Below are 16,498 nucleotides of genomic sequence, written 5' to 3' on the forward strand. Positions count from 1 at the left end.
GGTTGAGCTCTCTCAAAAAGAGATAAATATATCTATCAATTTAATGATTAAATAAGGTAGTGTCTCCAAACTTACCTCAATTGTAACTTGTCTGCTAGTTGTACTACAGCACTTCCTTTTAAAAAGTAAGTTAAAATAGATCTTTTACAAACTTTTCAATCCATCGTTTTGTGATTACAGAACCTATTTGTCACTGGCTACTGTAGAAGTTTGGTATATTTCGTGTTTTAGTGATTACGGGGATTTACAAGACACAAACGTGGATCCATTAGTGCCCGCGCACTAAGCTAACCAGCTGGTAGCATGCTTCGACCCCAACATAACAATGGAAAAAAGCTTATAGGGGTAGTTTGGCTCGAGGTCATGGTGCAAAGGACGCTAGGTTTAAATTACTCCGAACCATCACTTTAATGTCTTCCATCTTTCTTCAGTTCAGAAAGAAACTGAAACACCTCATGAACCCATTCCACGAAAATAGCAACATTATAATTCATCATTGGGGTAAATTAAAGGCTTCACCTGTCCAGTATTCACAGCTGAGTGCTGTCCTGAGCAAGTGAAGATCACCATGGTGACAAACTTGACCATCTCAACCACGGTGGTAAAGCTCTGTGAAATTCCTGAGAATCAGAACCAATAAACTGACTCAAAGACATCACGATGAATAGTTGAGTTATGTTTGCATTATAATTTATAAATGTGCACATAAAGCATCATTTATCACCAGAATGAGCTTATAAAAAAAAAGCTCACCTGTGCCTGTTTGGGAAAGAAATCCATGCTCAAAAATGTCTGAAATCCACTTCTGCAGTTCAGAGTCTTTCTGGACCTCAGCATCATTCTTGTAGTAGAAGCTGAGCACTCCCTGCACAAACCTTGGAGGAATGTAGATGGGTGAAATATAAAAACAGATTCCTAGTTGATATGCATTGCTATAAATTTTTTTGATTAGTAGTTAATACCTTTAGATTATAGACAGGAAACTCTACAAATGTTGGCTGACTCAAAATTATTCATGAGAAATTGAATTGAGTTACATAAGAACAAAAAGCTAGCTACTGAAGAGGGCATGATTTGGGCTCCTTTCTTCCAATATGGGGACACCTGTACTACCTTTGAATGATATCCCAAAGCTTGAGTCCATCATCCCTGTAGTAGAAGTTCGGCAGAGCCTCCACACCACGCTCAGCGATGTCCTCTGGGATGCAGAGGGAGCTGTAAGTCACTGAGGACAGTGATCTCTCCAGGATTGTCATCATACCCTCTCCACCAGAAGCTGCAAACTAGATATCAGTCAGATAAGGAATGTAGTTAGAGACAAATACTGTAAATGACATTGAAAAATAAGTTGGTGAGCTTCTTGGTATTTACATACCTCTGTAAAAACTCCAGTATCAGATATTAGAAGATTTCGAGCTAAGTAGTTGATCTGCAGAGTGTAGCGAGTGTGGGGTATAAGGAGCTGAGGGAAAGAGGGAACTCTGTTAGTAACACTATGTTAACAAACTCCGAAATCTTGATGCTTCTTTTCCATTTAGCAGTGAGAAATGCTTGCAGACAAACATGATTCATCAACTTTGGAAGATAAAAAAACAAGTTTATAAAACTACAACTACAGTAAGTTGAGTATTCAGCCTTCAGTTACCTTGTACAGTGGATGCACCATTGGCACATTACGCAGCAGTGACACTGCAAACACTTCAGCCAGCAGATGAGTGCGCATCAGGTGAACATTGAGTTGATGCGCACTGAAATCTGCACTTCTCACAAAAATCTTGGCTATCAACCAGTCGTACTCAGAATCAGTAGGAAAGAAGATGGGGTTGTCATCTGCTGGAGTCTGCTTCAGCTGCACGAGAAGGAACAGGGATGTAGTTTATTCAATCCATTTCCAGTACTGGTTGATAATGTTGAAGAATGTGCTGTAATTGTTGAAAGTTATTGCCCATTTACTATAGGTTTCATCTGCTATTCAGTTAGTTGATCCCTTAAGAGGAAATTAATTTTCATTGAATCCCAGGTCAGAGCACAGGATCAGTTGATCCTCAGTCAATTATTTAACTGCTAACTTCTTAGGTCTTTGACAAAAGGAAAGGAGGAAGTAGGCTGTCTGGCAATTGCAATGAAAATACTTTAAATATAGCTTTCTCTAGACCATTCATATGCAGTATGTTTGCACTCCATTTGTGTAATTTTACTAAAGGCAGTTCTGTCTACCCTGTATATGACATGTACAGTATAGTAGTGCATGGCTGTCAGTCCTGGACGAAGGATTACTCCCTAACCTAATGCTTCACTATAAACTACATTTGAGTGCTAATCTCACCTGAATAGCAATTGGCATCAGTTTATCATCAGGTGTTGTGTGGAGTAGGATGAGAGGAGCCATCAAGTACTGCTTCTTCCCATTGACGGTGTTTGCTTTCACTCCATCCAAAAGCTTGTAGTCACACAGGAATATGTTGCCCTTCTGTTTGAAAGTTTAGTGAGGATGAGAAACTATTTGACTCACATGCATACAGTGTGGCTATTACATACACTAAGCAAACATTCAAAATGCAATTCCTCATTGAACATGTCGGGGCAGAACAAGATTGTTTCAAATACTAAGGTCACTAAAGATTAGGATATTCACCTCCATTTCATTTCTCAAGCTACCCTGACCATGACGGAAGACCATGTCGTCAGTGACAGGAAAGTTATCCGGCAGAGCTGAACAACGTCTGATCAACATGGGGTTGATTCCATTTAGATACTGCAGTAGCAGCCAAAGGCGTCCTCCTTCCAATGTTCCTGGACATAGTCTGGAAAATGAACAGAGTTAAACTTAACTGAATTCAAAACGGTTAGAAAATCTTACTCTGCCACTATTCAGTCCCTCCAGAAAAATGAGATTATGCGATCGCATGATTCAACGCATAATCAGCTAAAGTCCACATATTTATGCGGGGGCCGCATTTTTTCCAAATACGCTGCACTTTCGCCGCTTTCTGTGCAAAATATGCGGGGCTTGCATGATTTCATAATCCCTGCATTTTTGTTGCTTTTTAAGAAAACGTGCTGCATAATCAAGGATTTTTGCCCGCAACAATCTCAACAAAACTCTGCATTTTTCTGGAAGGACTGACTTATCAGCTTAGTTGTCCCCTGCATGCGAAACTGAAACACAACAAAGCATAAAATTAGGAAACCCTTACATGGTCAGACACATTTACTTCTGTCACTTTTGAGACAATTACAGAAGCCAATAAACTAGTATTCAGTAGTTTCTTCTTAGGGAGGAATGCAGTCAAATATCAGAGAAAATACAGTTAGGCGTAGCACAAAATTCTGGGCCCTGTAGAAAGGCATTTTCTATGGGCCCCTCCCCACATCCACAGCCATCTTTTTGGGCCCTCCTCACATGAGGGCCCTGGGTAGTCATTCCCCATTTTCCAGCAGTCCGACACCCCTGTGTACTACTATGAATACAGTATCAAGTATTTCATGAAACGACCATGATAGTACCTGATATGTCAGTCCGTTTGCAGCAGAACACCCGATTGATATCATCAATGTTTGTCCAGTTCTCCTTGCAATCAGCCAGACCCTTAAGTTGAAGTTCGTCAACCTAGAAAATAAAAGTAGAGCAACTTCATTATACTGCCTTAAATCACATAGATAGTCAGGTACATAGTAACACAGATTTGACAGAATTTGAGGACCTCACCCGGTGGCTGCAGTGTAGAAAAACTCTGTCTTCTTAGTAAAGGAGAAGCGGACCTCACAAGGCAAAGAAAGAGGGTCCGTTGCCTTCATGCAGTGGGGTATTCCCTCTGCATACACATCCCAGCTGGAATAAATATAGAAGAGCAGAGAGGTGAGGAACTTTGGACTACATACCAGTGGAACTGCCATTTATCTAATGTGCTGTCCTTGACATGTATTTATTTATGCAATATTGCAATTTTGCAGCCTATGTTACAGTAAAATGCATTTAAATAAACCCTGGCAGGTGTAACATCATATTGTGGTTCATTTATCATTGTGTGCCATGAATGTATTAACCAAAGGTGGAGGAGGTTTGGAGGCATGTTAGTTCGAGTGCATGAAATAAAAATGTGTTGTTCTGAGCTCTCACCAATAGTCCTTCTCTCTTTGATCCAGTTCCTTCTGCCGACACAACCTGCCAAAATAATTGTCGTCTTCGAAGACTCTCAGAGCTTGGAGAAAGAACCACAACAGATTGAATTTGTTTATACTGTATATACAGTATAATATGTTGAAATTAATTTACTCCAGCCTCCTCAGACCGGCTTGTAGAACGTGTCTTCATTTTATGTCTTCTGTGGTCAGTGAACAGCGTACAGAACGCAAAGCTAATTCCCACAAACCTGTTCCCTCTCGGAAGAGGTGCACCTCGCTGTCAGTGATCCAGCGGTAGACGGGAAAGTTGTAGGTATCTCCCTCAGGAGATTTCACTACTACCTTGGTGGGGAACCAAGTGTCTTCAGGGAACAGTTGGGAGACACTGTTTGTCCAGCTCTATCAGGACCAGCTTTCCAATGGAGATAGGGCGCAGGATATCAACTGGAGTAATAAAATAACACATTACATTTTTACAACATACAATACAACTTAAAAAAAATTGCAAGAATCATGCAACTTCATCAAATCTGCTGAACTGCTTTAAGTGCTACCGTAACAACTTCAGCCATGCTTTAGTTTGTTAGAATCATTGCCCGTTTCTTGTCTTTGCCTTACTAACTCATGTCAATTCAGACACTGAACTTTGCCACTCCATGCTGCTCTGTATTACCTGCTCATTCCATTCACCTGGCCTACATTTAATTAAATCAAATGTAAAGGGGGGGGAGAAAAATCAAACTTGTGCAATTGATCGCCGTATTTGGTTGGGGGGAATAAAAAGGGTGCCGAACTACGGGGAGATACTCCCTTAACACGGCCCTGAAAACGTTTTGTGAAATTTTGGGAGTCTCTAAAATATTTAACAATGTGTATTTTGACGTGTACGTTTTCAGTTTTGTGTAATGTATATGTTGGATTATTATGTTGTAAAACGAAAATATTCATGCGTATGTAAGAGATTTTAACTATTCACTTCAAGCGCAAAGAACTATACATGCTATTCTTGTTATGAGCATCAAGGCGCGGTGGCGCAAATTCAACTCATGTTTAGTACATGTTAACTCAAAGATTCATAAAAAAAAACATAAACGTTGGAGGCCATTAATGGGCTCAAAGTCCTTGAAATCCATCCTGCAGTAAGTATCATATAGCCATGGCAAAAAGAAAACAAGGCAGTTTAATTCATTTTGGTTTTACTAAGAAATTGTGTAGCGATGACGTTAATAGCACGACTAATTCACCGGTTGCAAGCCCTGTTAGTTAGCACACCTCCCCCCGGGGTGACAACGCAAGGAGAAGCTGAAGAAATAATGTCCTCTCTGGCTGAAGATGATCCTAACCCTTCTCGCTCCTCTCTCCCGTTAAATTGGAACAGCCAGCAGCGGAGAGACTGGAAGAGCCCGTATACATGGCTGTTTGTTAAGGATGGAAGCTGGGGTGCGTCGCTATGGTCTAATTGAACGGAGGAGTTCGGTACTCTTCGGTAGCCTCAGTAACTTTAACCGTTGTTCATGTGAAATCTCAAAGACAGCCTGATGCTTTGTTTATAGACTATTTATTTGTGGCTGGCTGTTTGACCCATCTACTCCTGTCGATAAAGTATAATAGGGTAAATCCTGTAGTGCATACACTCATACATCTTTGTAAGTCATTGTAAGTCGCAAGCGTACGACCCCCCACGTGGAAAAAAGGCCACGGTATAGTTCTTACACTGAATAAAACACCATATAGGCAACCTTGAGAAATCATGTAATACATTTAAGCGGAGAGAGGGATATTTCAGACTCACTGTTCCACTGGTGGGGGGTAGAGTCCGTTTGACGCGTTCGCTCTCCCCATCTGTTCCCACCAGCTTAATGAAAACATCGTTAAAAGTGGCGGCACCGACGAGCTTGCCGGTGGATACGGTCACTTCATAATTCACCATTCTCACTCCGGAAAGCAGCAGACTCCTGGTGGGGAGAAAACACTAATGACCACTGGTACGTGTGTGTTTCCTCTGCTCTCTTGTGTCCTGATCCAGGTACCACCCCTTTCATCTGACAGGTCAGGCACACCTGCAGCGCTTCAGCAATCAGGGCTACTGACATTTGGTGCGTTCATGCCACCTGGGAATATCGGGGACCGCCCCCGTGGTTACGTTGTTTTTCCGACTAGCAGCGATTTCTTTCAGTAATCCGGCTTCACCTAACCTAACAACCGCGGTCCCGCATAACCTGTACTACGACGCTGGTTATCAACTAGTTCAGTCAACTCAGGGTTTCCCAATCCAGCGGCGCGCACGTTCACTTAAAAGAGGCGGTGTTTGCGCACCACGACCAATCGCAAACATCTACCAGAGCCGCATGTTATATAAGAAGAGCAAATTATAATTCTCCATAAATATGAAGAACACAGACTCGGTTTTACAGGGAAAATGCAACACAGTCGCTGCTTCCTAAAACAGGAAGGAAAGTGAGGAAAAAAAAAAAAATAGCCGACGCTGTAGATGTTTAAATCACAACGCTTATTAATATCACTTCCTCATCAGTCAGGACCAAGATGTGACCATAATTACACTTGTGCTTTCCATAAACTGTCGTTGCTTTAGCCTATTATTGCAGTTGCAACCCTGGCAGTGGGAAGCGACCGTGAGAGCAAATAAAATATAAAAACATAATTCAAACCGATGTGTGCATTGGCGACACACGGCTCAAGAAGCCGATATGTAGTTCCCTCCCATTATAATATACATATTTCATAAAAATACCAATCAGGGAGTGTTAACGGCGTTGTCGGTCTCTAAATGTTTTAACTTTTATGAGCGCATCTCTCTCTCTCTCTCTCTCTCTCTCTCTCTCTCTCTCTCCCTCACACCGAGCTCCGCCTGATCTTCTTTAAGAACGGTGACGCCGTTATCAATCGAGTATTGATTGGTCAGTAGGCGGTGCTTTTACACCGGTTGATCTCTGATCTCCAACTTAACCTGCTCCCTACCAGGTTAGGTGTTCCGCATGAGTTACCACGGCGATTGAACCCGATAACAACTAATCCACCTTCGTAGTACAGAAAATCCTGGGTTGAACCTGAAGGTAAGCGCAAGCCAGAATAATACGAATAGTAGCTAGCAGGCCTCTGAGGCTCTGGGCTACGCTGGTGGCACCGCCGTTGGCAGTTAGTAAGCCAAGTGTTATGCCAAACGCCAATATAACAGAAGAAGAAGAACACGCATCCCGACCATGTGAACGCTGCCAGTCGGAAAAACAACCTAACCACGGGGGCGGTCCCCGATATTCCCAGGTGGCATGAACGCACCAAATGTCAGTAGCCCTGATTGCTGAAGCGCTGCAGGTGTGCCTGACCTGTCAGATGAAAGGGGTGGTACCTGGATCAGGACACAAGAGAGCAGAGGAAACACACACGTACCAGTGGTCATTAGTTGATCTCTCCCACCAGACGTCTGCTGCTTTCCGGAGTGAGAATGGTGAATTATGAAGTGACCGTATCCACCGGCAAGCTCGTCGGTGCCGCCACTTTTAACGATGTTTTCATTAAGCTGGTGGGAACAGATGGGGAGAGCGAACGCGTCAAACGGACTCTACCCCCCACCAGTGGAACAGTGAGTCTGAAATATCCCTCTCTCCGCTTAAATGTATTACATGATTTCTCAAGGTTGCCTATATGGTGTTTTATTCAGTGTTCGAACTATACCGTGGCCTTTTTTCCACGTGGGGGGTCGTACGCTTGCGACTTACAATGACTTACAAAGATGCATGAGTGTATGCACTACAGGATTTACCCTATTATACTTTATCGACAGGAGTAGATGGGTCAAACAGCCAGCCACAAATAGTCTATAAACAAAGCATCAGGCTGTCTTTGAGATTTCACATGAACAACGGTTAAAGTTACTGAGGCTACCGAAGAGTACCGGAACTCCTCCGTTCAATTAGACCATAGCGACGCACCCCAGCTTCCATCCTTAACAGCCATGTATACGGGCTCTTCCAGTCTCTCCACTGCTGGCTGTTCCAATTTAACGGGAGAGAGGAGCGAGAAGGGTTAGGATCATCTTCAGCCAGAGAGGACATTATTTCTTCAGCTTCTCCTTGCGTTGTCACCCCGGGGGGAGGTGTGCTAACTAACAGGGCTTGCAACCGGTGAATTAGTCGTGCTATTAACGTCATCGCTACACAGTTTCTTAGTAAAACCAAAATGAATTAAACTGCCTTGTTTTCTTTTTGCCATGGCTATATGATGCTTACTGCAGAATGGATTTCAAGGACTTTGAGCCCATTAATGGCCTCCAACGTTTATGTTATGAATCTTTGAGTTAACATGTACTAAACATGAGTTGAATTTGCGCCACCGCGCCTTGATGCTCATAACAAGAATAGCATGCATAGTTCTTTCTTGAAGTGAATTAGGTTAAAATCTCTGACATGCATGAATGATATTTTTTCAGTTTTACACATAATAATCCACGATGATCACATTACACAAAACTGAAAATTGCACGTCAAAATGACACATTGTCAATATTTTTAAAGACTCCCAAAATTTCACAACAGTTTTCAGGGGAGCCCATGTGTTAAGGGGAGCCTATCTCCCCCGTAGTTCGCACCCTGATTTTATTCACATCAAATACGGCGATCAATTGCACAAGTTTGATTTTTCTCCACCCTTTTACATTTGATTTAATTAAATGTAGGCCAGGTGAATGGAATGAGCAGGTAATACAGAGCAGCATGGAGTGGCAAAGTTCAGTGTCTGAATTGACATGAGAGTTAGTAAGGCAAAGACAAGAAACGGGCAATGATTCTAACAAACTAAAGCATGGCTGAAGTTGTCACGGTAGCACTTAAAGCAGTTCAGCAGATTTGATGAAGTTGCATGATTCTTGCAATTTTTTTTAAGTTGTATTGTATGTTGTAAAAAATGTAATGTGTTATTTTATTACTCCAGTTGATATCCTGCCCTGTCTCCATTGGAAAGCTGGTCCTGATAGAGCTGGACAAACAGTGTCTCCCACTGTTCCCTGAAGACACTTGGTTCCCCACCAAGGTAGTAGTGAAATCTCCTGAGGGAGCTACCTACAACTTTCCCATCTACCGCTGGATCACTGACAGCGAGGTGCACCTCTTCCGAGAGGGAACAGGTTTGTGGGAATTAGCTTGGCGTTCTGTACGCTGTTCACTGACCACAGAAGACATAAAATGAAGACACGTTCTGCAAGCTGGTCTATGAGGAGGCTGGAGTAAATTAATTTCAACATATTATACAGTATAAACAAATTCAATCTGTTGTGGTTCTTTCTCCAAGCTCTGAGAGTCTTCGAAGACGACAATTATTTTGGCAGGTTGTGTCGGCAGAAGGAACTGGATCAAAGAGAGAAGGACTATTGGTGAGAGCTCAGAACAACACATTTTTATTTCATGCACTCGAACTAACATGCCTCCAAACCTCCTCCACCTTTGGTTAATATACATTCATGGCACAAAATGATAAATGAACCACAATATGATGTTGTTACACCTGCCAGGGTTTATTTAAATGAATTGTACTATAACATATGCTGTAATATTGCATAAATAAATACATGTCAAGGACAGCACATTAGATAAATGGCAGTTCCACTGGTATGTAGTCCAAAGTTCCTCACCTCTCTGCTCTTCTATATTTATTCCAGCTGGGATGTGTATGCAGAGGGAATACCCCACTGCATGAAGGCAACGGACCCTCTTTCTTTGCCTTGTGAGGTCCGCTTCTCCTTTACTAAGAAGACAGAGTTTTTCTACACTGCAGCCACCGGGTGAGGTCCTCAAATTCTGTCAAATCTGTGTTACTATGTACCTGACTATCAATGTGATTTAATGCAGTATAACGAAGTTGCTCTACTTTTATTTTCTAGGTTGGCTGAACTGCAACTTAAGGGTCTGGCTGATTGCAAGGAGAACTGGACAAACATTGATGATATCAATCGGGTGTTCTGCTGCAAACGGACTGACATATCAGGTACTATCATGGACGTTTCATGAAATACTTGATACTGTATTCATAGTAGTACACAGGGGTGTCGGACTGCTGGATAAATGGGGAATGACTACCCAGGGCCCTCATGTGAGGAGGGCCCAAAAAGAAGGCTGTGGATGTGGGGAGGGGCCCATAGAAAATGCCTTTCTACAGGGCCCAGAATTTTGTGCTACGCCTAACTGTATTTTCTCTGATATTTGACTGCATTCCTCCCAAAAAAACCTACTGAATACTAAATAGTTTATTGGCTTCTGTAATTGTCTCAAAAGTGACAGAAGTAAATGTGTCTGACCATGTAAGGGTTTCCTAATTTTATGCTTTTGTTTCAGTTTCACATGCAGGGCACACCTAAGCTGATAAGTCAGTCCTTCCAGAAAAATGCAGAGTTTTGTTGAGATTGTTGCGAGCAAAAATCCGTGATTATGCGGCACGTTTTCTTAAAAAGCAACAAAAATGCAGGGATTATGAAATCATGCAAGCCCCGCATATTTTGCACAGAAAGCGGCAAATTATGCGGCGAAAGTGCAGTGTATTTGGGAAAAAAAATGCGGCCCCCGCATAAATATGTGGACTTTGGCTGATTATGCGTTGAATTATGTGATCGCATAATCTCATTTTTCTGGAGGGACTGAATAGTGGCAGAGTAAGATTTTCTAACAGTTTTGAATTCAGTCAAGTTTAACTCTGTTCATTTTCCAGACTATGTCCAGGAACATTGGAAGGAGGACGCTCTTTTTGGCTACCAGTATCTAAATGGAATCAACCCCATGTTGATCAGACGTTGTTCAGCTCTGCCCGATAACTTTCCTGTCACTGACGACATGGTCTTCCGTCATGGTCAGGGTAGCTTGAGAAATGAAATGGAGGTGAATATCCTAATCTTTAGTGACCTTAGTATTTGAAACTATCTTGTTCTGCCCCGACATGTTCAATGAGGAATTGTATGTTGAATGTTTGCTTAGTGTATGTAATAGCCACACTGTATGCATGGGAGTCAAATAGTTTCTCATTCTCACTAAACTTTCAAACAGAACGGCAACATATTCCTGTGTGATTACAAGCTGTTGGATGGAGTGAAAGCAAACACCGTCAATGGGAAGAAGCAGTACTTGATGGCTCCTCTCATCCTACTCCACACAACACCTGATGATAAACTGATGCCAATTGCTATTCAGGTGAGATTAGCACTCAAATGTAGTTTATAGTGAAGCTGTATGTATGTTGCCTTTAAAAGCTATATTTAAAGTATTTTCATTGCACTTGCCAGACGGCCTACTTCCTCCTTTCCTTTTGTCAAAGACCTAAGAAGTTAGCCATTAAATAACTGATGATTGAGGCTCAACTGATCCTGTGCTCTGACCTGGGATTCAATGAAAATTTCCTCTTAAGGGATCAACTAACTGAATAGCAGATGAAACCTATAGTAAATGGGCAATGACCTTCAACAATTACAGAACGTTTTTCAACATTATTAACCAGTACTGGAAATGGATCAAATGGATTGAACAAACCACATCCCCCTTCCTTCTCGTGCAGCTGAAGCAGACTCCAGCAGATGACAACCCCATCTTCTTTCCTACTGATTCTGAGTACGACTGGTTGATAGCCAAGATTTTTGTGAGAAGTGCAGATTTCAGTGCGCATCAACTCAATGTTCACCTGATGCGCACTCATCTGCTGGCTGAAGTGTTTGCAGTGGCACTGCTGCGTAATGTGCCAATGGTGCATCCACTGTACAAGGTAACTGAAGGCTGAATACTCAACTTACCGGAGTTGTAGTTTTATCAACTTGTTTTTTTTATCTTCCAAAGTTGATGAATCATGTTTGTCTGCAAGCATTTCTCACTGCTAAATGGAAAGGAAGCATCAAGATTTCAGAGTTTGTTAACATAGTGTTACTAACAGAGTTCGCTCTTTCCCTCAGCTCCTTATACCCCACACTCGCTACACTCTGCAGATCAACTACTTAGCTCGAAATCTTCTAATATCTGATACTGGAGTTTTTACAGAGGTATGTAAATACCAAGAAGCTCACTAACTTATTTTTCAATGTCATTTACAGTATTTGTCTCTAACTACATTCCTTATCTGACTGATATCTAGTTTGCAGCTTCTGGTGGAGAGGGTATGATGACAATCCTGGAGAGATCACTGTCCTCAGTGACTTACAGCTCCCTCTGCATCCCAGAGGACATCGCTGAGCGTGGTGTGGAGGCTCTGCCGAACTTCTACTACAGGGATGATGGACTCAAGCTTTGGGATATCATTCAAAGGTAGTACAGGTGTCCCCATATTGGAAGGAAGGAGCCCAAATCATGCCCTCTTCAGTAGCAAGCTTTTTGTTATGTAACTCAATTCAATTTCTCATGAATAATTGAGTCAGCCAACATTTGTAGAGTTTCCGGTCTATAATCTAAAGGTATTAACTACTAATCAAAAAAATTTATAGCAATGCATATCGACTAGGAATGTTTTTTTTTTTTTGTTTCACCTATCCACATTCCTCAAAGGTTTGTGCAGGGAGTGCTCAGCTTCTACTACAAGAACGACGCTGAGGTCCAGAAAGACTCTGAACTGCAGAAGTGGATTTCAGACATTTTTGAGCATGGATTTCTTTCCCAAACGAGCACAGGTGAACTTTATTTTTTTTTTAAAAGCTCATTCTGGTGATAAATGATGCTTTATGTGCACATTTATAAATTATAATGCAAACATAACTCAACTATTCATCGTGATGTCTTTGAGTCAGTTCATTCCCTCTGATTCTCAGGAATTCCACAGAGCTTGACCACCGTGGTTGAGATGGTCAAGTTTGTCACCATGGTGATCTTCACTTGCTCAGGACAGCACTCAGCTGTGAATACTGGACAGGTGAAGCCTTTAATTTACCCCAATGATGAATTATAATGTTGCTATTTTCGTGGAATGGGTTCATGAGGTGTTTCAGTTTCTTTCTGAACTGAAGAAAATGGAAGACATTAAAGTGATGGTTCGGAGTAATTTCACCCTAGCGTCCTTTGCACCATGACCTCGAGCCAAACTACCCCCTATAAGCTTTTTTCCATTGTTATGTTGGTCGAGCTGGCGTTACCAGCTGGTTAGCTTAGTGCAGGCACTAATGGATCCACGTTTGTATCTTGTAAATGACCCCGCTAATAATACCCGAAATGATACCAAACTTCTACAGTAGCCAGTGACAAATAGGTTCTGTACTCATAAAACGATGGATTGGAAAGTTTGTAAAAAGATCTATTTTAACTTACTTTTTTAAAAGTAAGTGCTGTAGTACAACTAGCAGACAAGTTACAATTGAGGTAAGTTTGGAGACACTACCTTATTTAATCATTAAATTGATAAATATATTTATCTCTTTTTGAGAGAGCTCAACCAATGTTCGATCCAGGTGAAAAATGCTTGTGTGGGGGGAGGGTTGTTTGGCTCCAGGTCATGGTGTAAAGGACCCTAGGGTGAAATTACTCCGAACCATCACTAACATTCTACAGCCATGCTAACAGGTCTGTGAGGCTGCACTTAGTCACAGTGATGTTTTACACTAAATGCAACACATGCTAAAATACGCACAATGAAAACGCTAACATGCTGACTTTTAGTATTTGTTTACCAAGATCACAATCTTAGTTAACATTATTAACATGCAGACATGAATTGGCCCAAAACAAAGAACAGCGGAAATGGATGGAAATGTCAGTTTTGCAGGTATTTGGTCATAAATATTGGACAAATATAATGTTATGATGGAGCTGGATGAAAAGCCAGAAGATTACCAAACTGATTCCAATATGAATGAACTAGATTTAATGACAATCTAGCAAATAAAGTTAAACTACAAATGTTAACCTCATGGTGGTGCTGAGTAAAAGGTCAGGGGATCACCAAAGTCATTAGGATCTATCCTCTGGGGACCATGAATCAGTGTGGACCATCAAGTGGTGAACCTGACTGATATGGCGTGACTTCAAAGAGTATTAAGCAGTAATCTGTCCATTAATTCATTGCAGTATGACTATGGTGGCTGGATGCCCAACACTCCCATCTCTCTGCAACTTCCTCCACCAACCACAAAGGGGAAAACTGGCGAGGCCACGATGCTGGAAACGTTCCCTAGCGTCAACACAACAGCTCAGGGAATGGCCTCCATGTGGCTACTCAGCAAGCAGTCGTCTGACTTCGTAAGTGCCTGAGATTTTATAAAATATTATATAAATCACCTTTTTATGTTCAGGTTGTAAAAAGTAGGTCAGTCATTAGGGCAAGATACCCTGGTGGAGCCACAGAGAAATCATGCTCACTATAACTGGGCATTATATTGCCAATAGTTTAAGTTCAAACATTTCTAAACTGTTTTTTTTTTTTTTAAATATCATTTGTCATTAGGTCCCTCTTGGCCAATACCCAGAGGACCATTTCAGTGAGAAGATTCCCTGCAAGCTGATCAAGGCTTTTCACGGAGAGCTTGAAGTGTTAAGTGCGGACATCAAAGCCAGAAACGAGAGGCTGGAGGTCCCATACACATACATGGATCCAAAAAAGCTAGAAAACAGTGTGGCAATTTAAATATCAGAAGGTGTGACCTCATCAGCTGTTGGCCAAATTCGGCTTCATGTTAACAAAATATATTAAATAAATATGGAATGTTAAATAATGAGCTCTGGTTGTGTGACTTTTGACTTGGGAAGAGTGGGAGATGTGTACAGTAACTTGTTAAATACGTATTTTTAAGATAAGTTTGTCAAATGTGATCTACAAATTGATTGAAAGGCTCACTTACCGCACACACGAAAAACACAATTACATTCACGATAGACAAATGGTGAATAAGGATTTCTCTTAAGTTGGATGTGTGGCTCTTAAAAGAGCCGTTGTTGCTGGTTTGGTTGAAGCCGGTTCCGGGTGTTTACTACTTGGCGGGCTTCTCGGTCTTCTTGGGCAGCAGGACTGTGGTGGAAGTTTTCTATGAAGCATCAGAGTAAACAAATATCAATGATAAAAATGAAAACGAATAAAGACTATTTGAGATTTTAAACCAAAGTCTGGTCTTTGAGCATTTATTATATTTTGCAAAATATGAGAATACAGATTCAAAGGTACATGCAGTACAACTGAATGAGCATTACTAAACTAAAATCTAAACATCACATCATCATATAGTCAAAACCCTCTCTCAAGCCACCCCTCTAACTTTATCTTTTAGCCTGGTCAGAGTTGAAAATAGGACATCATTAGAAGTCAACCCATCCTTACCTTCCCCTCTGCTCCTGTTCTTTTCATTAGCCTAAACAACCCTTTATCTCAGGAGGCAGAAGGAAACATGGCTTCTCTACTTTGTCAGCTAAAAAGTTAAACAAAATGAGAAGCTAGAGTTTCTTAAAAACCACTAGGCTAATAGTTCATGGCTGCTGCTGTCCCTCTCTGGCCTTTAAGAGTCTAAGAGGAAGGAACAGCATTTTTGTGGAGGTTTAAAACAATCTTTAAGCAAATGGTTATAATCATTAATCAATAATGGTTAAAATAAAATTTGCCACCACAGGACGGCCTGGATATTTATTTATATAGCATTTCATACCTTGCATGCTCTACAGACTGTAGCATATATAATCACTATAATCTTCTGGTTAGACGCTAACTAAATTTACATTTCGTTGCTGTAGTTGTGATGTGCACAATGACAAAGTTGACTAAGAATACATTTAAGCCAAAGGCCATGTATTTATCACATTATTATACAGGCAGACAAACTAAACTAGAAAAAGACTTTGGTGTCGAACAGAATTCGGATTTTTATTTTTTTAACCAAATTAATTTACAAGGGAATCTATTTTAATCGGCAGACCAGAAACTCCTGTTCTGAGAGGGAAAATTACTCAATGGAGTCTGGTTCAGCTCACTGTGATGTTACCTCACTGCTGCCATCTTGTGTTGAACAGTGCATTGCAAATGACTTCATTACAGCAACAATGAACCTCTGTGAAACTAGATACAATCATTTTTAAAACCAATTGTATCACAGTGATAATATAAAGTGCCGTCTGTATCCTGAAAACGAGACTAAAGGAGGCAGGTCGCTGCGCCAAACTCCAGAGAAATAATGCTTGATTTAGAAAATCTCTGAAACAAGTCAGAATATAGGAGAATATACGCTACTTTGTCAGGAGGTATGACTGCAGAAAGATTAGAATACAATAATATGGCACTAGCTAATGCTAGCCATCTTGTGTTCAGTTTAATACAAGTTACTTCATTACAGCAACATTGAACCTTGGACTGGATCACAAAGATGTCAGTTATAATTTTAATTTTTTGACATACTTGATATGATAAATGCAAACTAAAAGTTAGG

At 41.1% G+C, this 16,498-nt stretch overlaps 2 protein-coding genes across 3 annotated transcripts in view; one reads left to right on the forward strand and one right to left on the reverse strand.

Annotated features, from left to right (window-relative positions):
• LOC120544555 (E3 ubiquitin-protein ligase Siah2-like) overlaps positions 1-16,498 on the reverse strand; it is a gene marked incomplete at its 3' end in the record, with an annotated part of 540,100 nt that overhangs the window by 263,721 nt on the left and 259,881 nt on the right.
• LOC120544549 (polyunsaturated fatty acid lipoxygenase ALOX15B-like) lies at positions 7,541-14,773 on the forward strand. Of its 2 annotated transcripts, none has more exons than XM_039778412.1 (14): positions 7,541-7,726; positions 9,073-9,265; positions 9,430-9,511; positions 9,797-9,919; positions 10,019-10,122; positions 10,840-11,006; positions 11,172-11,315; positions 11,677-11,880; positions 12,065-12,151; positions 12,244-12,413; positions 12,651-12,772; positions 12,911-13,011; positions 14,160-14,330; positions 14,536-14,773. In XM_039778412.1, exons 1-14 carry the CDS (start codon positions 7,589-7,591, stop codon positions 14,713-14,715), a joined length of 1,986 nt encoding a protein of 661 aa, XP_039634346.1. In that variant the 5' UTR covers positions 7,541-7,588; the 3' UTR covers positions 14,716-14,773. The 2 variants fall into 2 exon arrangements, with proteins under 2 accessions (XP_039634346.1, XP_039634347.1); XM_039778413.1 differs by having other exon boundaries at positions 14,558-14,708.

The sequence above is a fragment of the Perca fluviatilis genome, chromosome 16 (genome assembly GCF_010015445.1).
Source record: "Perca fluviatilis chromosome 16, GENO_Pfluv_1.0, whole genome shotgun sequence".
NCBI classification, from domain to species: domain Eukaryota; kingdom Metazoa; phylum Chordata; class Actinopteri; order Perciformes; family Percidae; genus Perca; species Perca fluviatilis.

Bases quoted from the DNA above. Each gene is read 5' to 3' on its own strand.
- LOC120544549 (XM_039778412.1), top strand. From the start codon at position 7,589: ATGGTGAATTATGAAGTGACCGTATCCACCGGCAAGCTCGTCGGTGCC. The intron at 11,316-11,676 runs GTGAGATTAGCA...CTTCTCGTGCAG, and splicing joins TGATGCCAATTGCTATTCAG to CTGAAGCAGACTCCAGCAGA. The intron at 12,152-12,243 runs GTATGTAAATAC...ACTGATATCTAG, and splicing joins ATACTGGAGTTTTTACAGAG to TTTGCAGCTTCTGGTGGAGA.